Here is a 22,370-nt window from a genome sequence, read left to right as displayed (position 1 = left end):
TGTGCGTGATCCTCCTTATGCCCACTTCTCCTCCTCCTTCTTCTCACACCCCAACCAGAAGCAACGCTTCCTAAGCTGGCTCTCTCTGGTGGATACTGACAGATTTGCTTGGCGTCAAACAGAAATTTCCCCATTTGGTTTGTGTACTCAGAGGGGTAAAAAGACTTTTTTTGTGGTTTGTGGCTAATACTCTTGAACCTGTGGTTGAACTTAAAGCTACGGTGCGTAGTTTCTGTCGCCCCCATGAGGAATTCTAAGTGATGACAACACCACTGTTGTATCCACATGACACAAGCCTTCCATACTCGTGCACGTGCCCCCACCCCTCCTCCACGCAGTTGCTAGTAGCCAAGGAGGACACGGAGGATTAAAAAAACATGATGGACTCTTCAGAAGAGGTCATTTCTCACCGGACGACACCAATTTCTAAACACAGCCATGCTGAGAAATACAGAGAGTTGTGTGAAGCTGTCTTAATTAGCTTTGTGTCAACTCGTTTGGCAATGGCTTGAATGTAACGGACATTCATTGATATAAAAAAAAGTTACGCAATAAAGCTTTAACATTACTGCATTATTTTCTTTATTCGTAGCTTCTGGGTGCTTTAAAGCACACGTTTTTCGACTGGTTACAACAGAAAATTCTCTGTGTGTAATGGCTGGCAGCCTCGAAAGGCTGCGCCAGTTGAAGGAGAGCTAGTATTGCCTGTAGTTGTTTTGTTTTCTCAGTCTTATCCCCCCTCTCAAGGGAAACTTGATTTAGCAAATCCCAGACCGTTCATTGTGATATCTCTCTTTCAGCTGCAGCCTCTTCCACTCCTTCTCTGAATGTGTCTTATAGAAACACGGAGGATGTGCATGCTGAAACTAGGTTGGTTTTTTTCATTCTTCACCCGGCTCTTTTTTGTCTCCCCTTTCTTGTCTGTTCTTTTCCCAGTCAGAGCTGTTGAGCCGGCGCTGTGGGCAGTACGTGTTAGCAGGAGAAAATCAGATCCCCTGCTGAGTGTGTGTGAGCTGCCAGACCTCCCAATGGTCCCCCATCCCCCGCTGCCTCTTCATGTCCAGCATTTTGACCCAAGCTGCTGCTCTGGTCTCAGAGTCTCTAAACCCTTTTTTGTCATTTTTCAAAAGTCATAAATCTCTATTCACCTGCCACAACCTACTTTGTTTCACCGTCTCTTTCAGCCGAGTCTTCCGAAGTACAATATTGGTATGACAATGGTGCATTTACTATAACATGCGCTCATTCTGCATGGCCTTGTAGTAGTGCTCCTGCTCGGCGTGGCTGCGGGCGGAGACAGAGGGCCGACGAGGCAGGGTGGAGGAGCGGGACAGCGCCTGGCTGTGGCCATCCATCAGCAAGTCGGGATGGGGAGGAGGGGGAAGCATGCTGGAGCAGGATGGGTGGGGAGGTGGAGGCATGGAGGATGAGGGGTGAGGCGGTGGCGGCAAAGGGGAAGAGGACGGATGTGGAGGCGGGGGCATTTGACAGGAGGATGGGTGAGGAGGCGGGGGCATTTGACAGGAGGATGGGTGAGGAGGCGGGGGCATTTGACAGGAGGATGGGTGAGGAGGCGGGGGCATTTGGGAGGACGACGGGAGGGGCGGTGGGGGCATCTGAGAGGACAGGGGAGGAGGGGGAGGCATGTGCGAGGATGCAGGGTGAGGGAAAGGAGGGAGCATTGGGGAGGAGCTCGGGTGAGGAGGGGGAGGCAAGGGGGAAGGAGACGAGTGAGGAGGCGGCGGCGGTAGAGGGGATGACAGCTGAGGAGGGGGAGGCAGAGGGGAGGAGCAGGTGGGGAGGGGGGGCAGATCCGGTCCTCCTTCGACGCTGCCGCTGGCCGAGGAGGAGCACAGCGAGTCCGTTTTCACCGGGAGCGTCCGGTAGTCCCGGTAGTGATTGACATTGTCCTGTCGCTGCAGCGCCACGCGGTGTTGGTCCCCTGCCGTGTCGGCTGCCGTCATGTTCCCGCTGATGGTGTTTCTCCACTCCCACGGCTTGCCGTTAGTGGCCGACACGCGCACCACTGGGTGGTGAGGGGCGTGAGCGTCGATTGTGACGATGCTCCCGCTCCCGGCGATGCTCCCTGGGTTGCTCCCAGTGCAGCTGTCACGATCGGATGGGATCCGGTAATAGGGCGACTCGGAGCAGTTGGAGCCACCACCGGAGGAGGATCCACCTTCTGACGCCTTGGTGGACGAAGAGACTCCGTGACCCTGCTGCTTGGACATGGCTATCACCTGGAGGACAGAATGAGCATCTAGTCAGAATGAACATAGGTAAAATGCTGAGAACGTTACATTGCAGCTTGTTGGAACTGATGTCCCATCAGTCACTTAGACACAAAGACATAGGAAAATAGGGTCCAGGTTGAAAAAAAAATAAAAAAGTTACCCTTTAACTCCAACTATAATAAGCGTCTGAACCCTTGCGAGAGTATTTTACATCGGAAAGTAATCAGTGAAATTGCTTCTACTCGTGTTGTTCTGTTTTGTGTTCACCGTCAAAAAAAATCAGGTGTGTCGCACACAGCGTCTGGCAGCTGTTAAATCTCTTCTCCTGTCTAAACTATATTTTTTAAGAACTGGCCAAATGCCACTAGAAATCAAAGAATAAATTATTACTGCTCAAAACAATGTAATTATTATGATTGGCAGGCATTCATTTTCTAATTTCTTCCTCACCTGAGTGACTCTTTGCTGGCTGGGCGGCTGGTTGGGCTGCGTGTTGGGCACACGGGGTGTCGACACGGCGATCGGCCCTGGTCCCGGCTCCTTCACCCCTCCCTCGGTGAGCGACAGCCACTTGGCGCGGGTCTTGGCACTCTTGGGGGAGACAGGCGGCGGCCGAGAGGCCTCCTCGGGGATGTGAACGAGTGGGGGTGCCACCACCATCCTGGCTCCGGTCGGTGTGGCGGTGCCCTTGTTGGCTTGCACCGTGGGATAAAGAGAGGAAGGCATCTCCTGCTCTCCTTCTCCGGCTGCTCCTCCTTCATCTCCTCCATCCCTCCCGTCCGTTCCCTCCTCCTCGTCCCGTGAGCTCTGGCTGCGGACCTCCAGCGAGCGCTGCCTCCACTCCGACACCAGCTGCCGAGACCTCTGGGGGTCGAAGGGCACGTGGAAAGTCATGTGACGCTGCGGGGTGGGCAGCTCGTCTGAGGGGGAGATGGGGCTGTTGCCGTTAGCGACTCTGGGCAAGGTGTTGCTGAAGGTGACCATGGTCTCCTTGCCCATTGGACCCCGGGTTGCCAGGAGCTCCACGTCAGCACTGGCTCGTTTGAGGGAGGCCAGGGACGCCTTCTCCCTCCTAACCTTACTGCGAGCCCCGGACCCCAGCCCTGCCCCCAGCTCCTCTCTGCTCTCAGACACCCTGGGAGTCTTCCTGTACAGGGAGTCATGACTCCGCTGGCTCAGCACCCTCAAGCCGTCCTTCTGCTGAGCTGGGGTCAGCCTCTGTAAAGAGGGAGCATCTTCGTCTGATGCTTTGAAGTTTCCCACTGCGTACACAGCCTGACAAAGGAGATACAGAGAGGAAGGAGGGGAGGAGAAACAAATGAGGAGATAATAAGTACCCAGCATGTTAAAGAAAGACTGAAGCGTGAAAATGTATTCTCTTCAATGTTTTAGGAATAAAAAAAAAAGTGTATTCCTATTAGTGGGGAGCAAGTGCATGAATAGGCATTTTTCCTCCTTCCTGTGTAGTCTGAGGTCAGTATGATTCACTCCCCCCCCCCTTTCTCTTTCAGAATTCCTCCTTTAATGACAGGAGGAAGTGGCCCTTATTAAAATGTGAAAGACGAGAGAGAAAGAGAGCGAAAGGAGGAGGGAAGCGTGGAAAATGGCACCGACAAGTTTTCTTAAAATCAAGTGTGAAATTGTCCCAGAGAATTCTTATCGGATTATTCATTCTCTCTCCCTTCCCTCCGTAATAGAAAAGGCTATATATAGACCCCGCCAAAAAAACTGCTAGGAGAGAGAAGTACGTATGGAAGCCACACGGAGAGGAGAGGTGATTAAAAAAAGAAGCATTTGTTAGCACATGCTGGGATAGCGTTAGAATAATACAATGGGACAATTCAGTCACAGCAAAACAACTAAACCACTTAATTAAAGAAAGAAAAAAAATCTATTTGTGAGTATTTGGTTATTTCCACCACGCTGCATTGCAGACTGTTAACTATTCCCCGGGGACAAAAACAAATCCCTAAATGCCTACAAACATATGCTGGCGCTCATTTCACAAACTAAATCCTGAAATAGAAAATACATTTCGAGACAATTCCACCTGTTCAAATGTCTTTCAGCGAGTCATATTAGCATAAAAGGTGTACTTATCATGAAACCAGCTATATAAATTAGGCCATTGAATAGATTTTGCACATAAAAACAATATTTTGCTTCTGTGCACTTTGCTTAACCAACCAAGTAGACTCCGATGCCGGCTCCTATGAGGTATCCCACGTAGACGTCTATTGGGTGACTGCGGTGCTGAGTTATCTGCGTCAGCCCGGCGAGACCCGCCGCCATGCAGTAAGCAAACACCAGCAAAGGCTTCAGCAGCTTGGTCGTGCTGCTGATGCTGGCATTCAAATACATCTGCGGAGAGAGAAGCACACATAAATATACAAAAGACAGGTAGCCAGACAAACAGAGACTGAGGTGGAGATGTCATTAAAAGGCATTACAAGACACTGCAACAAAGGTTTGACCTCAACAGTGGAAAGATTTAGCCTATAGTTTAGATGAATTATAGAAACTCATCTTAAACTAGGAATAATTTGACATTTTGGGAAAGACACTTGCCGAACGTTACATAGGAAGATTGATACCACTCTCATATCTGTCTGTCATTTCCCTTGTTTCCAATGCAACTCCAAATATTTGAAGAATTCTCTTTAGGTGACATTATATTGAAAAAGTAAAATAATAATATATTCTTTTTGTTCCATGAAAATGTTGTAACTGATACCATCTTAATGAGCTGTTTTAAGACAAAAAAAGTAGACTGCGTATGAAGTTAACAGAGTCATTAAGATGAATATTCTTTGACAGAAAAACAGAGTGGGGAAGTAAGCAGGAGGGACACGGGAAGGGAGAAAGAATACATTCATATATTTACATCAAAATTCTCCGCATGCACACACTACATTTGTATTACATAAAGTGGAGGACAGCTGAGTGACAGACAAGCAGACTTTGCAAAAATTATCCATTTTAACAAGCTTGTCCATGTAGTAGTGAGCATAAAAATGAAACTTTTCTTAAAGCAAGAATCTGTCAGAAGGGTGACATTTCAGTTATTTCCAATGCCATGAAATAGTTTTGTCTACATTGTCAAGTGATCTGCTATTTCTGTCAAATTTCAGGAAATGTCTAAAATACATACAGTATATACAGTACAGGCCAAAAGTTTGGACACACCTTCTCATTCAATGTGTTTCTTTATTTTCATGACTATTTACATTGTAGATTCTCACTGAAGGCATCAAAACTATGAATGAACACATATGGAATTATGTACTTAACAAAAAAGTGTGAAATAACTGAAAACATGTCTTATATTTTAGATTCTTCAAAGTAGCCACCCTTTGCTTTTTTTGATAACTCTGCAAACCCTTGGTGTTCTCTCAATGAGCTTCATGAGGTAGTCACCTGAAATGGTTTTCACTTCACAGGTGTGCTTTGTCAGGGTTAATTAGTGGAATTTGTTCCCTTATTAATAAAAAAGTACATAATTCCATATGTGTTCATTCATTGTTTTGATGCCTTCATTGAGAATCTACAATGTCCAAACTTTTGGCCTGTGTGTGTATATATATTTAAATATATATATATATATATATATATATATATATATATATATATATATATATGTGTGTGTGAAGAGAAGGTATGGAAGCAAGTGGAATTATTTCACTTCATTGTAAAGGTTTTTTGAGACTGAATACAAGAAATACATGTTTTAATGTGGTGGGCAGTAGGGCTGCATGATATGAGGAAAATATCTAATTGTGATTATTTTGACTGATATTGCAATTGCCATATGATTCACGATATTGGAGGGAATGATAATTTTTGTATCATTATTCTCATTTTCATTGAAAAATATAAATAATAAAAAAAAAAATGACTGACGTGTGATTTATTGCGAGGATCTGTACCAAACAAAGATTTTTTTCTTTAGTCTTTAGGATACGATTTGTAGGCCGGGATGTCTCTGCAGCACCACAATACTTCATTCAGAATGGTTTGACACATATTTTGCCTTTAACAAATATTGTGGGCCCCTGCGATTTGGATATTGCACTAAATCATATTGCAATTTTGTTTGTTGTAACTCTAACAACCAAAACAGCTGCTTTCCTCCTCCTCTCCTGCCTTTTCTCTCTCATCAGAAACCAGTCTGGTGAGTTTTAATGAGCACACTTTGGGCTCAGTGAGGCAGCAGTGGTATGGCCAGTAGCTGAAATAGCTATTGGTGGAGGGAGTTTGTGTGTTTTGTGTGTGTGTGTGTGTGTGTGTGTGTGTGTGTGTGTGTGTGTGTGTGTGTGTGTGTGTGTGTGTGTGTGTGTGTGTGTGTGTGTGAGTAGGAGGGTGTTACCTCATGAGAAAGTGACAGTGCTACTCTGCCGTACAGTTCACATGCTGCTGCTGTCAGCACCAAACTACAGAATGACAAAAATATCCTACCAATATGAATTAGGATGTAATAACAGAAATCTGACCTAAAAAGACTTTACAAAGATTTTTGGATTTTTTTATTTTTTGGATGGCTCTTTTGGCTTGAGGGTACTGTTGTCTGAAATCTGGAAATCTCTCAGTGAGTAAACAGCGTGACGCAATTGTGATTTATGTATGGAGTGACAGTGATTTCATTCCAGCTAAAAAAAAATCCTCTGATATGCAGGAACTAATCTTATGTTGCCAGCAGCAACGTTCGTTAAATAGAGGAACATCTGGATAGTTATCAAGTGCGCAAACTCATGAAAATGCATGAAAGTTAAAGAAATGTAGTGCAAAAACACTGCTGTAGTATTAGCGTATCACGATTTGATTTTTAAGAATATGTAAATGAAACAGTGACAGTGAATGGACTGTTCATAAGAGAGATGCACCCATTAAACCCTAAACACATACACAACCACATGCAAGCATACAGTATATAAAAGAAATACATCATACTCAATATACACAAACATAGAAGGCAAGTAAGACACAGAAGTGCTTACGGAGATATAGACAGCAGCGAAGCCAGAGAGCGTTGCATGCTGGGATGGAAATGTTTTCCTGGGGGGAGAAAGGGGAAGAGTTAGGTGTGAAAGAGGCAAGTCAGAGAGACAAAGAGAGATTTATGTATTCACAAAAAAGCTGAGTGTGTTTCTTGCCTCTTGAATAAATCTGAATAAAGCTGTTTGTGATGTCGTGGTCGTATTTGACATTAAAAACCTGTGTGACTGTGTGTTTGTCAAACTGAGCGTGCGTCCTTGGATGTGAGCATTAATAAACACAAACAGAATACCATGGGGCATTAGTGGGAACATTAGGGGAGAGTGAATGAGTTGAGGTCAAAGCTGCTAATTAAGAGTTTAGAAAACTGAATCATAAATCTCATTTAATTTGCCTTACTAAGGCACTGTTTGTGTGAGTGTGTTTATCATTGTATATACCTCCTCCCACTCAGGGCTAAACCTGTGTGTGTGTGTGTGTGTGTGTGTGTGTGTGTGTGTGTGTGTGTGTGTGTGTGTGTGTGTGTGTGTGTGTGTGTTGTTCCTTATTTTTTCAAAAGTCTGTTTGAGGGTCAAGGCTTGGGTTTTCGGATTCAAGCTAGAATTAGATCTAGGTCACATTTATGCTAATTGTTGGGGTTAGGCATTTAGTTTTGATTGTTAAAGCAATATTTCAACATTTTGGGAAATAATATAATATTTGCTTTGCCAAGAGTTAAATGAGAAGATTGATGCCACTCTCATATCTGTCCAAACAATATAAGGCTACAGCGAGCAGCCGGTTAGCTTAGCTTAGCACAAAGCGTTGGAACAGGGAAACAGATACAGTAGCCTGGCTCTGTTGGACAGCACGTTTGGTTATGTGCCAGACTATTTCTTGTCTGGGTGCAGTAACTTCCTAACCTGACAAGCCAGATGGTTGGTTACACAGAACCATCCGAGAAGGCGTCATTGGAAACAGTTTGGAAAAGGGCAGGCACTTTCAAAAAATACTTGGCAGGTGATTAAATTAATCATCTTTCTATCAAACTTGTGGTGAAGCCAGTCGGGAGGAGAGGTAAAACATCTTTTTCACAGAGAAAGTCGTTCTTTCAATTCCAATATAACGCTAACCTCTTTTATTAGCCGCCATTGTTGTTTTGAACAAACAGTTGCCTCTCTAAACCACATCGCAGCTGCCTGTAGCTCCTCACAGGACTCTGATTGGTCCGAACCAGGTTGGTTCGGACACAAACGCACATTTTTTTCGTGTGATCTTGTGATCCATCGATATCGAAAGAATCCAGCTGCTGTGCAAGGTGAGTAACTTCCTGAAGTCTCCAAGGAACTGCTCTTGTCCAAGAAATAGTCCGGCTAACCCCTTGTAAAAAGGCTAGATGTATGCATCAATATAACCATCATAACCAGTTATATTTAATATATGAGTGGTATCAATATTCTCATCCAACTCTACACCATGAAAGCAAGTGGGCATATTATCCAAAATGTTGAAATAATCCTTTGAGGTTAGTTTTAGGAGCTAGGGAATGCATTACGTAAATATGAGTCCTAACAAACGTGTGTGTTTGTACTACTAGGATAATGCCTATATCGGCTCTTTTCTGTCTGTATGCACTTATGCCTGTCTAATACCCATATGCTGTAGCTGCTTTGTCTGACCTCCGTCTGTTTGTTACACTTTGTGCTGCTAAAGAGTTTCTTCAGAAGCCAAACTTAGCTACAACACCTGCAAGTGAGATGCTACAGCTGGGAACACTGAGAATTTGTTAGGGCATTGTAAGTCTTGCGTGCAAATACGCACTTAACTTTACTAAGCAGCATATCATTGATAAGCAAATATTGTATTATTTCTGAAATCCAAATGAAACAACAATTTCACTCTTCTATTTTAATCTCCTGTAATCCTCTTCAAATGCATGTATACAATACAGGCGTCCCCAGAGACTGCTGATTAGTTTTTACCGGCGCACAATTGAAAGCATTTTAACATATTGCTGTACTGCGTGGTATTCTAGCTGCACTGCTGCGGACAAAAAAGACCTGCAGAGGGTTGTGAAGATGGCTGAGAGAATTGTCAGTTCCCCCCTGCCAAATCTGCGCGACATCCATTTAAGCCATCTCCTCACACGGTCCGCAAGCATCCAGCAAAACCCCTCACACCCTGGAAACCTCTTCTACACCACCCTCCCCTCAGGCAGACTGAGGACCCTAGGAGCATGCACCAACAGGCTTCGCAACAGCTTTTTCCCCAGAGCTGTAGACAGGCTGCAGAAACCGACCACCACCATCACCACCACCACCCAGCGATAGGGCTGTGTAGCTATATTCAGTATCTATCTATAAATTGCAGGAATGTCTGTCTGTCTGTGTGTGCGTATGTGTCTGTGTGTGTGTTATGCGCATATCTCTCGAACCGTTAGTCCGATGGATTTCAAACTTGACAGTTGTCTTGCTACGGGCACGAATAAGTGTGGTGCCAAGTTTGACGTTGTTTGGACATGGCATGGCACTTGGATGGGTAGCGCGCTGCCATGAGTCCATGAAGCTAATGTCTGATTACTCCACATTGTCATTGTGATATTTTGTGATTACATTCGGAATCTGCAGCTTTCTCTGTCAGGTAAATATATAGCACAATGTCTTCCTCTGATGTAGAAGTAGCCTACACTGTAAGTCAGTAGTAGGCTATACAGTAGAGTTGCATATTAAGTGGTTTGGGGTCCTTCTGCAATTACCGTAAATCCTTTTATTACTGTAACTCAATGTGTTCTGTAGCAAAGGGATCTAACATGGCTAAATTCTTATTTAATGGCATTGGAGCAGCCTGCTTGGAAAATAAGAAGTATACACTAATATCCTGTAATAAATGCACTTTATATCTGTTTGTGTTCATACTGTATGTTTTGTATAAGTGGATGCAGACTTTGAATTCAGGAAGATGGAGACTTTCTATGTGTCCATGGAAGCGGTTTTAAAGCTCTCTACATGCATCTATGTGTCTTACCTTGCTGACATGATGGCATACTGGTCTTTGCCCATGCAGATGTCCCGTGTGATGTAGGCATTGTTGTCACATGAGACTCCCGGGGCCGTGTAATTGGGCTGGCAGACGGTGAGGAAGAAAGGGGCGTGGTAACCAGTTGCTAACTGGATGACATCTGTCACCAGGGCTGTTGCCAGGAGACCGAATACATGAACACCTGAGGGAGAGAGGTAAGAGACAGAGATAGTAGATGAACAAAAAGCCCCTAGTGTTTTCTTCACTAGGCTATGAGCTGTTCACTTATGATTACCTGCAGTTGCGGATTAAAAAAAAAAAAAAAAAAAAAACACAAAATTCACTCCAACGACCCAAAGTGACACCCCAAGCCTTCAGTTTGTTACCGTCTAAAGCTTTTCTGCAGACAGTGAAATTTGGCAAGGTGAATTAATTACTCTTTTCACTTCAAAGCTCAACGTATGCCTCGAGGTAATTCTCATGGAGCATTATATCAAGTCTATTTCTTTTCAAGTCATGTAATTTGCTTATTTCCCTACTCTAAAAAGTGGAATCAAGTTGGAGGCTCAGCCGGTAAGTTAAGCAATTTGTCTGAGCCAAAACTGATTTCCATCTTAAAAAAACAACAGCATTTCGTTCTTTACTGTCAGCGGGCAGTTCTTTACAATGTTGACTCTGTTGTTAGCCTAAAGGACCAATTGTGAACTAGAGATGGGGACATTTTAATCTCCCACTGACCTTACTTTAAAGGATTAGTCCTCTGTATCGATGGCCATATGCATGAGTTGCCAATTGACTTAAATACACTGCATTTGGACAGTGATAACTCATAAAATATGAGAAATGAAACACAATGCAACATAAGCATATGGTGAAACTGACTGTTGTGAATACGTTACATTCCATTCTGTAAAAACCTCTGAACAAAGTCTCTCTCATCTATTTGAATTGGTATCATAAATTTGTATCAAATTGTTACATTGTTTTCCTTCCTGAAGATTTATCTGCGTGAACCTACCTTGAATCAATCTTCCCTTTCCTCTGGTGCCTCTTTCTTATCGGTCTACTCTCACGTCATCAAAGTGAATGGAGCCATTGTTAGAGAAAGTATATATTCTTGTGTGTCTCATTAAACCTTTAGAGCATTGTCAGAATCAACTCACAGGAGGTCAAGCCAGTAGATGATAGACAAAAACTGACAAAAATTTAAACATGGCTTCTACTATAGTGTCACACTTACGCAGTTCCCAATTAACTTAAATACACCGAATAAGGAATCGTTTCGGTGCTTGTTTTAGATCATTTTAAAATGCCTCTTCATCGCCAACAGAATAAGCATCCGTGAGAAAACAATGCCGCTTGACAAACAATGCGGTTAATGAGTCCCTCCAAAAGATGACCCCTGAGGCAAGCTACATTACAACCGTTAATTTTTCCATAGCAACAGCCACGTATCCTCCAAAACTCCCTCCAAAAAGCCCCAAAAGGATTTTTAGTTGGACATACCGACGAAGCGTACGGTTCTGCGTAGGAAGGAGTTGAAGCTGCAGCCTCCAGCGTTGATGCTACTCTCCGACTTGGGACATGTCTTCAGTTTGGACTGCAAACAGTACATCAGGCCCTCCCCCATCATAATCTACAGACAGAGAGAGAGAGCAGTAGGTAAAGTTTGTGGAAACTTGCTACATTTCTACTACATTTATGTTGTATAGTGCAAAACGTAAGGGACTGAGAGAGAAACAAAGCAAGAAAGAGACAAAGGGGAAAAAAAATAGAGAGGAAAAAGGGTTAAAGTGCTTTTAATGTCAAATCCCTTTGTGTGACGGTCATCATACGGTGAGAGAGAGCTACGGAGGGAAAATGGAGACAAGGTGCTATTGAATAGTGATCACTTCCAATCTGAGTGATAGATGAGTGTTGGAGGGCTCTGCTCGTTTCCATGCTGCTGATGGATTAGCAGTGTGTGTGTGTGTCGTCTTTGTATTGATTGGTGGGGGGGGGGGGAGAGGTGTTTGATGGTGTGTATTGGAATGTCAGGTGTGTATATTTCAATGTGTCCATTGATTTTGCAAATAGAATTTGCTTTGTGGCTGTTTGGAGGAGCTGCTGCATGTTTGCATATTTCTGTGATTTATGTATTTGTCTGTACACAAGCGTGTCTGTGTGATGTGTGTGTGTGTGTGTGTGTGTGTGTGTGTGTGTGTGTGTGTGTGTGTGTGTAGAACTCACAAACAAAACCCCAAACCCCAAGACACATTAGATCCCTAACCCTCTGAGACAAGATTTATCCTTCTGACTATGATATGGGAAGTTTTGTTCTTGTAAAGCTTCACCAGTAAACATTTTTACATGAACAGTGGATCAAATGTTGCTCAATGACAAATCCACAGGGAATTATTAGTCAACAAGCTTTTTTTTCCGCTTTAGGTGATACAGATCGCAAATTCTGCATTCATCAGTTCAGTTTCCAGGTGAAAAAAAGATCTGATAAACAAAATGTACGCTACCTGACCAGCACCACGCTGGAATATTAGCGCCTACCTAGTGAACAAAGTCAAACACAGAGCAAGCCAAAGATCAAGATATTTTTCTCATGAGTTGGTGGAGACCAAAACCGAGCTAAAAAGAGAGCGGATATTGAACTTGGAACTGAAGATAAAGCTCGGGATGGCTTTGGTTTCTCTATAATGGCGTTTTTCCATTACATGGTACCTGCTCGACTCGCCTCGACTCTACTCGACTCTACTCGCCGTGCGTCCGTTTTCCATTGCAGATTTTAGTATCGCCTCAGCGTGGCTGGTTGTCATAGCGACTGCCGTGGGCGTGGCTTAGTGGCGTCGCATTTCCCCCCGACGCATTTCCTGGTTCTCCTTCTCCGTAAACAACAGGATATCAAAGAGATAGTTAACGTTTACTGCTCCAGATTTCCCACCGTGGTCACATATATATGACTCTAGAGTCGCTACTAAACTCTTGAAATAATCGCCGTCACTCTCTCACTTCTCCCTCGCTCACTAGCTCCCCACACACACACATACGGCGACTCGACCCACACACATCACACATGCACACACCAGCGCACCAGTATAACCATCAGGCCACTTGTATGCTACGGAGAAAGCTCTGCGTGGAGCCTCCGGCAGCAAAAAAACACCGCTGGCTAAACTATTTAAAAATGCCGTCTCTCGCTAGCAATGCAGTGATCAGTGACGCTTCTTTCCGACCAATCAGCAGCCTGCAGGGTTTCACGTCACCTTCTCAGCTCGCCTCAGCTCGCTTGGAACCTCGACTGAGCCAGTACTAAAAAAAGTACCTGTTAGCAGGTACCAGGTACTTTTTTTCGTAATGGAAAAACAAAAAAGGCGAGTAGAGTCAAGGCGAGGCAAGTAGGTACCATGTAATGGAAAAGCGCCATATGTGGCGTTAGAGCTAAGCTCAGTGAGTCTAGCCTACCTGTAGCTCAGTTTGTGTTTATCTCTGTAGGACCAAGAAGCCGCTCCTTTTGAGAAAAATACACATTCTCCAGTGTTGACCCACATTTACATACCAAAAGCATCAATTGCATAGAAGATGGAACTGCTGTGTATAAAATATGCTTTCACTGCAGGCGTTTATTCACTATGGCTACGCTGTGTGTGCATTTAAACGGGACACTTACTGGTTTGATGTAATCCTATTTTTCTGATAACAGGAAAATTTGTGAATACATATTTTGTCATGTAGAAATCCATTAGATCAGCTATCCATCTTTGAGGAAATATAAGAGCATATTTATCTACTTTTGAGAGAATTTGGTACTTGGTACCATGGAAGTCCATGAATGGAACTAAACCAGTCTAGCAGGTGAACGTTAGACTAGCTTGCGAATGACTTACGGACGCTGCAGGACCAGCGAAGGCCAAACTCAGCAGCATCAGCAGAGGGATGAGCTCATCCCCCGTCTCCACGTACGGCATGGAGAGGTCACGGTCATGGCAACGGAAGCCCACCATCGCCGGGGACAACACATCTGTCAGCTCCAGGAAGTACAGGGACACCAAGGAGGACAGGACGATTGGGAGCTAGACAGTCACACGCAAACGCACACACACACACACACACACACACACACACACACACACACACACACACACACACACACACACACACACACACAAGGACAAGGACAAAGCAAAGCGTGAATAGCATTTCATATTTGCCTGGAAAGGTGTTATTCATCCAGTGTTTTATCTCAGCTTTTACCACAACAACTGACACACACCTTCAAACACACACACACACACACACACACACACACACAAAAGGATGAGAAGAAAGTGATGACATCATAATATTTTTGAACACACTACTGAAAACATCAAACTCTGCTTTCAGTAGGGCTCAGTTGCACGACACACAATCACCATAAAACTCACTACTAGTATGACTCAATAGAGCAGAAAGAGTGATTCAGCTTTGTGATGGATTCGGTAGATGTCATGTTGACCAAGCATTGTTTTTATAAAAAAAAATAAAAAGGTGATTCACCAATACATACCTCTACAAAATAAAAGCATGGCAGCAGCGTCATGCTGTCTTTGGGTGGTTTCTTCTTGGCTTTGTTTTTGGGGGAAGTCATCTTGGGGTGGGACCAGTCACAGCCTGTTGGGATAACAGATTGCAAAGAAATGTCAGAGAGGAGGCTTCAGAACACTAACTTCTGTCAGGTTTGGACTGGATCTGATGATAAAACATTGGTTCAAAAAGTTTTCAAAGGTGGGGTTAATAAGCCTGAAATGTTTTATAGTGCACACATTAAAATGCATTAGTTTAAAGAGTGTGACCTCTTGTTAGTAAAATGTATGTAATGTATTTTGAGCAATTTTGTCAAAGTGTTGTTTGGTGCACTATTAGTTTTTATACACCCAGCACACAGACAAACACACACAAGGTTATTAAGATGCTAAAAAAAAAAACATGGTAAAATCTACAAACAGAAATATGACATTTTTTAATGTCCAAATGGTTTTTACACACTAAATGCATCTTCCTCACAAACTCATAGACACACACACATCATGCCATCAGTAACCTGTAGGCGATCAAAAGGCCTCAGAGAGAAGTAAGAGCCAAGGGCCCGAATGGAAAACTAAACAGTGTTAAATATTCACAGCTCTCCCTACAGCTCCCTATTTCTCTCCTTTCTGCCCGTTAATCTCTACATCTGTCCTCTACCCATTTCCTTCCTTCTCGCTCCCTCAATCTCACCCGCTTTACCTCTCTGTGTCCCATTTTACTTTTCACTTTCTCAATCACCTTCCATCTATCCCTTCCTCTTTCCTGCCAATCTGCCTTCATTTAACGCTTTTCTCTTGAATTCTCCTTTTCTTTGTGTAGTTCTTCTTTCTACCAACATCCACGGCTGTCCTGATATCTTGGTTTGCTTTTGTTTGGTCAGTGTTGACTTTTTAATATAAATTAAATACGTACTAGCCATTATGATGAATGTGAGGATCAGTTGTGTCACTCTCTAAAACATGCAATGAAACCTGTCACAGACCTGCTGAACCAGCTAAAATCAATTACACTATTTAGAATGGGTTTCAGTGGAGAGTGTTGGTATCCCATTATTGTGTAAAGGACATTTTCTATTTGCAATTTCCCTCTTTTTGGCAGACAAATTGACAAATATAAGGCAGACTGAATATGAGCACAAAACCAGCTGATCTGAGGCTTCGATTCCAAAAATACTTTGCTTAAAGAAACTCATATTGCCTGAATGCTGTCTCGGCATCTCTACCTCTTTCTGCCTCCTTCATCTCCTGTCTCTGCATTTTATTGTTGTTTGCTCTGTGTTTGCTTTGCTTATTTCTCTCTCACTGGCACTTTCTCTGCCTTTCTTTTTCTCCACTGTTTTGTCTTTTCACAGCATATCTGTCTACCAATCCCTTTCTCTGCTTCTTCAACCTTTCTACACCATTTCTTGTCATCCGTCCTGCTGTATTAACACCTCTCTCTCGACCTCTCCCCCCTTTTTTCTTTTCCTCCATCCTCCTTTTATCGGTTTCTGAGATGAGATGAGAGGGCCTGAACCTGAGGCGGTGTACGACACAGAGAATCAAAGAGTTCTCAGTGTAATTTCCATGACCGCTGGAAATGAAGAGGAGAGGAAAGGAAAGGAAAGGAGAATAGAGGAAAGGAGAATAGGAGAGAACTGGGGACAAGATAAGCGGAGATCAAAGACACAACGAAGAGGAATGATTTTAAAAAGCGGAAATGTGTAGCTCCAGATTGTATATACAGTATGTGTATGGCTGGTAGTGCTGGTGGGGGGAGAGGGAGGTGGGTGAGGATCTGAGACAGAGAGAATATTGGGATGGGTGGATTTCAGTGTAGCCAAAAGCAGCTTAGGAAGACGCTGGGTCCTGGGTGTCACTCTCCCAGCCGCTTGGTCTCTGTGACCTACTCCAGTCAGCACTTAAACCTCAGCTCACACACACACACACACACACACACACACACACACACACACACACACACACACACACACACACACACACACACACACACACTACTGAAGGCCAGTTTATCTATCAAACCAGCATTTGTCCTCTGGGGTACGATGTGTGATGGCAAAATGTGCATGCTTTATGCTTGTGCTTGCAAACATCATGGCAGTGTTTGCATGTATGTATAGTCTAAGCAATGCACATTACGTGTGTGTGTGTGTGTGTGTGTGTGTGTGTGTGTGTGTGAAAGAGAGAGGTGGACAGAAACAGTCTGTCAGTCTGTTAGACGGCGAGGAAGATACAAGACTCAGTGACCACCAACACAGGCGTGGGGGTGGAGGTGTTACAGACAGACTAGTATAGACGAGGAGTATAGTATGGTATTGCACAGTACACTGTGGTGCAATGTGTTTTTTGCACATCAGGCTAAGTGTTGAGTAGCGTCACTGATAATGGATGATGGTGGTATGGTGTAGTACAGTATGAACCATTCGTACATATAGCTACGAAAAGCAGTGTACCGAAATTGGTATGTATTCCATGTGTTTATTGCTACATTCACTTCAGTTGAATAAGAGGGCTTTGGTCCGCGTAGGGAGGAGTTTGGGGTGCAACGCATTCTCGTGGACGGGGTGGTATGATATCGTACGAAAACGTACGCGTAACAATTCAAATGATATCCTATATGAAACTACAGCGACTGCCAGGGCATGTAACGTAACAACCTGTCACATGACAGTTACATTTAGCGTTCTTTTATCTTTTATCTTTAAATTTATCCAAGAAAATGTTACCGGGTACAGGGCACCGTGAGGGGCTCGCTCATTTCAGCGGCCGTTGCCATTGAGTTTAGCTGACAAAAGTGGATCGTCATGCAACGGCGACAGTTACATTTAAAATGACTAATTAATATTAGAAAAAATGTACACCATATTGAAAAACTGGTCCCCTTAAGTAGTACTCCCGGGAAACAAACACACAATTCCTGGGTGAAAGTCTTGTGTTTTCCCAGGGACACAAACACTGCTCCCCCGCTTAAAGCTTATGAACCACCCATCCACCCCGCAGGCTGTTCTCATGGACCATTCGTACATAGTATATAAGTACGCTGTAATAGACAGATGGTTGATACATTTCAGGAAAACCAGATATCTAGTGTCTCAGTAAGGTGTTGGGCTACCAGAAAAAGCTTCAGCGCTACTTAGCATTGATTATCCAAGTGTCTGGAAGACTACTGGAGGGATAGACACTATTCTTCCAAAAATAAATCCCTAATTTGATGTTTTTATGATAGTGTTGGTGAATACTGATGAAACATGCCATACCAAAATCTCCCATAGGAGTATTATTATATAGTATACATAGAAGTAGTATTTAAGCACTGTACTCCATGACATAGAGCTGAAACGATCAGACAATGAATCAATTAGTCGATAGTTGCAGATTCATTTTCTGCCTATTTTGATCATGGAGTCATTTTCAAGCAAAAACATCACCTAGTTTTAGGTTCTTAGGTGTGACGATGTGTTACTTTTTTAATTTTAAAAACAAACTGAACAGTCAGTTAATCAAGAAGATTATTGGCAGATTAATCCATATTGGAAATAATTGTGAGTTGCAGCCTTAGCATGGAACAATATAGTTGAGTGTTTGAACTTAAAGGGGCTATGAAATGGTTTGAAGAGAGCGGAAAACATGTCGATCACATACATTTATTGCGCGCATTATGCCTTTTAATAAACAAGGAAAAACCTTTCTTTGGCTTAGGGTAACTGTTCAGTTTCAAATAGAGTGTGTGACATGCCATTACAAATGTTCTTATCAATGTATGTTATTGATTTTTGTTTAAGGAACACCCAAAATAAAATGTCATCACATTAGTATGCATTTGAATTTTGTCAAAAAAAAGCCCCCAAAATTTTGCTATGAGAAATGTTTTGGTTGATTCCACACAGGTCTGCTTCTGCATAAGCAAATATTTCTGTATAGTATGTTTACCTTATAGTCTATAGTATAGTATAGTATAGTATAGTATAGCACTGACATGGATCCGTGGTGTCTCCCAACAGGCCATTGACTGAACATCCACATCAGAAAGCACAGTGTAAAGTCTAAAGTCTGTTCTTATGATGACCTATGGCTAACAAAAATGAACTTCAAAATGAATTAATGAGTTGACCATAACGTGTAGCAGTACAGTTTATCCATTTTCCATCCACCATGTAGCTACTCATCCATCAAGAAAGTTACAGCTATATAGCTGCAAAGCCATGTCCACTGCAGGGGCCTTAACAGCCAGAGAGACATAAAGGGCCATATGCTCGACTTACTGTGGAGAAGGCTTTAAACAACTAGCTCACCTACCTTTATATTGAATAAACCATCAGTTTAAGCTCCTATCAAGCCCACTAATATAAATTCAATTCAACCATCATAATGATGGTTGCATATTTCCTGGAGTGATGTTTTCCTGAACATGCATTTAGTTTGTAATTGCTGTTTTCTCCTACTGGAGGTCAGTTGAGATTTTTAGAAGCTATCAGAAGCAGCCACAGTAAAAAAAAAAAAAAAAGAAGATCACAATGCCGTATAGGCTATTGATAACATCGCTGTTACTCCAACACAGAAGAAGCAGAAATCAGCAGATTATTGCGTACATGAGATCATGAATTATGAACGTGAAAACCATGTGCTGATTTTTCCCCTGCTCGCTTCTCAGCTTGTGCCAGGAGGAGCTGATAAAGGTTGCTGGGGGGGTGGGGATGCATGCGGGGGAAGAGAGCCACAATGCTACCGGACAGCCGGAGCACTCACCTCTGTCCCGGGGGCTCCGTGAATTCACCGAGTCCCGTCGCCCCCTTCCCCCCCGGCGTGGTCGCGTGTGCTGCTCCAGTTTCGCGGTGCACCGTCTCTTTAATCCATCTCGAGCGACTCCCAAGTCACCCCGAAATCCAAACCCCTCCACTAATATTTAGAGAGCGCTCCGGCGTGAGGCTATTCTGGGATCACTAAAGGAGACTGGGAGAAGGAGGTTGGATGGGAGTAAGTGGGGAGACACACAGAGGAGGAGCACGGATGGCGAGAGAGAGAGAGAGAGAGAGAGAGAGAGAGAGAGAGAGAGAGAGAGAGAGAGAGAGAAGAGGAGAGAGGAGAGGAGAGGAGAGGGAGGGTTGCTGATGGTGGAAAGTCCAATTTGCGGCACTTGCTGGCAACGCGTTCCTCCTTTCTATTTCCTGGCTTTGGATAAGTCAGAAATTCACGTGCGTCCAGCCGGTGTCTCCCCTTCACTCGCACCTGCAAGTTTTCTTATTTCCCATAGAATGTATAACACGGATACATTTGATATTCCAAAAATAGCTTATTTTCTATGCAAGGCATCCGTCACACGGTTTTCGGGTACGCGGGCAGCTTCACTGCGCGCACATACACGCACAAAGGCATAGGGGGCGAGCAGGGTTTGGGAGGAGGAGGAGGAGGAGGGAGAGGGGTACAGGGGGAGGAGAGAGCGTGGTGTGTGTGCGCTTATGGTTGGGGGAGGAGACAGTCTGGTCCACACATACACACTTCTCTCCTTTCCCTGCTGAATTCCTGTTTCGGGGCTACCACCGTGAGGCGACCGAGACAAAGGGGTACATTTTGGAAGATGTGTGTGCATGTGTGGAGTAAACGCGGCCTGCGCATGTGTGCGTAAAAGCGAGGGGGGGTTAAATATAACCTCTCAATTATAAACAGGAGCCAATTTCATTGTTATTATGCTATTAGGCTCAGCACCAGATAGGCTGCGCCTCGTGCAAATACCATCAGATTGGTTTGTTTGAACCTCAACCTCTTTTTCTTGCCAGGGACGATGGCTGTCTCGGCCTTTGTTTACTCTAGAGGGGTGTGGCAGGCGTTTGACCACTGTGGTGCATTTGGATTCTGCCCGGAGGATCCGGTACGGAGCTCGTGGACACGTGCGCACGCACCGTTTAAAAAGCCCCACATTCACATTAAGAAACATTCGCAGACACCTCCTGGTTTCACTGACTCATCACGAATGACATTGCAGCTATTAACATCAAAGAGTCGGCTGTACGTGCACTTGTGCGTGCGTGTGTTGCGTTTGCGGCACACGTGCACTTCTGTGGTTGCTGAAGATGTTCCCTGTAAGAGATCCATATCTTTTGCTCCCACGGTTATCAATTCTTAATAAGGGCTTAAAACTGAACTTTACATCCATTTAGCACTCCTGTCGTTTCCTCTCTACATTTTTTATTTATTGTTTTATCACTCAGGTCAAGTATTGTTAGAACTGGTTGTTGTGACACATTTGGGGACACTTGCAGCAGTTATCTGTGCAGACTAATTTGAGAGGGTGCAAAGCGGGAGGAAGTTGCCTGCTGACCAGCCTCCAATGGCTTTACACTCATTCAAATATTTGCACACACAGGAGCACCCCCACCCCCACCTTCCTTCTCCTCTCTCTCAATCCCTGTCATTTGGCTCTGTGTCGCTGCTCCTTGCTAGATGAATGGGGGGCGCCCCATTTAGTGTTGATCCTGTCTCCGGTTGCCAGGGAGTTTCTCTGGTTCTCATCGGGTACTCCCTCGTTTCTAACTCCCTCCCCTGTTCCCCCTCCTCATTCCCTGCCCAGAGCCCCCACCCCGACAACATCACGCACACACCGCCACCAACACCCCGCCGACAATACCCAAGGGTTGGTCACAGCTGGTAGCAGCTAATAAACTCATCACTCACAGTGCCTGGCTCCTATTTACCTACTAGACAAAGCACTATAGAGAGGCAGGGAGAGAGAGACATGTGAGGTGGAGGTGGATGAACACTGTTCTCTGCTTCCCACAGACTACTCCTACTCCTCTCAACATGGTTCATTTGGTCACAGTAACAGTACCTCTGAGATGCAAAAATCTCGACAATTGTATTTTCTTTAATACAGAATCAGTGCATTATCAGCACTCTTTACCATTAACGCCAGTTGGATGGTAATTGATTGCCACAGGGATGTACATTGGGGATTCTTAAGTTTGATTAAAATTCTTCTTGACTGCCGTTCACACATGTGACCCAATTACTGAGTCTGAGCAAAAGGCCGACTCCGATGTGTTCATACCACATGCAGACACCCACACACATAAACACATACACATATGCACATATAGTAAATGCAGACTTCCAGGCTGAGGCAGTGGAAGGCACACGCTTCACATATGTGTTGCGTGAAACCATCTAGGTAGATTTCTGCAGGTGGACACATTCACCCATCAATCTATGAAAGCCCACACAATTCTGCGATTGGATTCTGATTGATTTTTTTCCCCACAACCCATCCAGTGCACCCCGTCACCTGACATAGAGACCATTGTTTATTTTATTACAACAAGGAGAATCCAACCATGTCCAAGTGCAGGGATCATGTGATTGATTGGCTTCATCACCGTGCGATTATCTTCACTTTATACAGTCTGGTCGGCACTTAATCATCAGCATGCTACACCCACCCATCTCTCTCTCTCTCTCTCTCCCTCTATCATCCTCTTCAAACATCCCACAGGCTGTTAGCTCTCATCTGCACTGAACAATTATACTTAGAGGCATCAATTTCTATTCTCCCTTCACCTAGTGTCACATTTCATATAAGCACTCAGTTGTCAATGAACTA

At 44.0% G+C, this 22,370-nt stretch overlaps 1 protein-coding gene across 1 annotated transcript; it reads right to left on the bottom strand.

The window, feature by feature from the left end:
• Positions 1-1,229: 1,229 nt before the first annotated feature.
• On the bottom strand, positions 1,230-21,189 carry plppr3a (phospholipid phosphatase related 3a). Its single transcript, XM_028566379.1, has 10 exons — positions 21,159-21,189; positions 19,526-19,675; positions 14,761-14,864; positions 14,099-14,284; positions 11,730-11,859; positions 10,230-10,425; positions 7,229-7,286; positions 4,422-4,595; positions 2,685-3,509; positions 1,230-2,240 (listed from the first exon to the last, which is right to left on the bottom strand). The coding sequence occupies exons 1-10, from the start codon at positions 21,187-21,189 to the stop codon at positions 1,230-1,232; spliced, it is 2,865 nt and encodes a 954-aa protein (XP_028422180.1).
• Positions 21,190-22,370: the final 1,181 nt, after the last annotated feature.

Source organism: Perca flavescens, chromosome 20 (assembly GCF_004354835.1).
Source record: "Perca flavescens isolate YP-PL-M2 chromosome 20, PFLA_1.0, whole genome shotgun sequence".
NCBI classification, from domain to species: domain Eukaryota; kingdom Metazoa; phylum Chordata; class Actinopteri; order Perciformes; family Percidae; genus Perca; species Perca flavescens.
The sequence above is the reverse complement of the archived record's forward strand: the minus strand, read 5'-3'. Positions and strand labels throughout refer to the sequence as shown.

Coding starts and splice junctions, on each gene's coding strand:
- plppr3a (XM_028566379.1), bottom strand. CDS start 21,189: ATGACAGGGATTGAGAGAGAGGAGAAGGAAG. Junction 14,865..19,525: donor ACGGAGCCCCCGGGACAGAG/GTGAGTGCTCCG, acceptor TTATCCCAACAG/GCTGTGACTGGTCCCACCCC. Junction 10,426..11,729: donor CAGAACCGTACGCTTCGTCG/GTATGTCCAACT, acceptor TCTCTCCCTCAG/GTGTTCATGTATTCGGTCTC.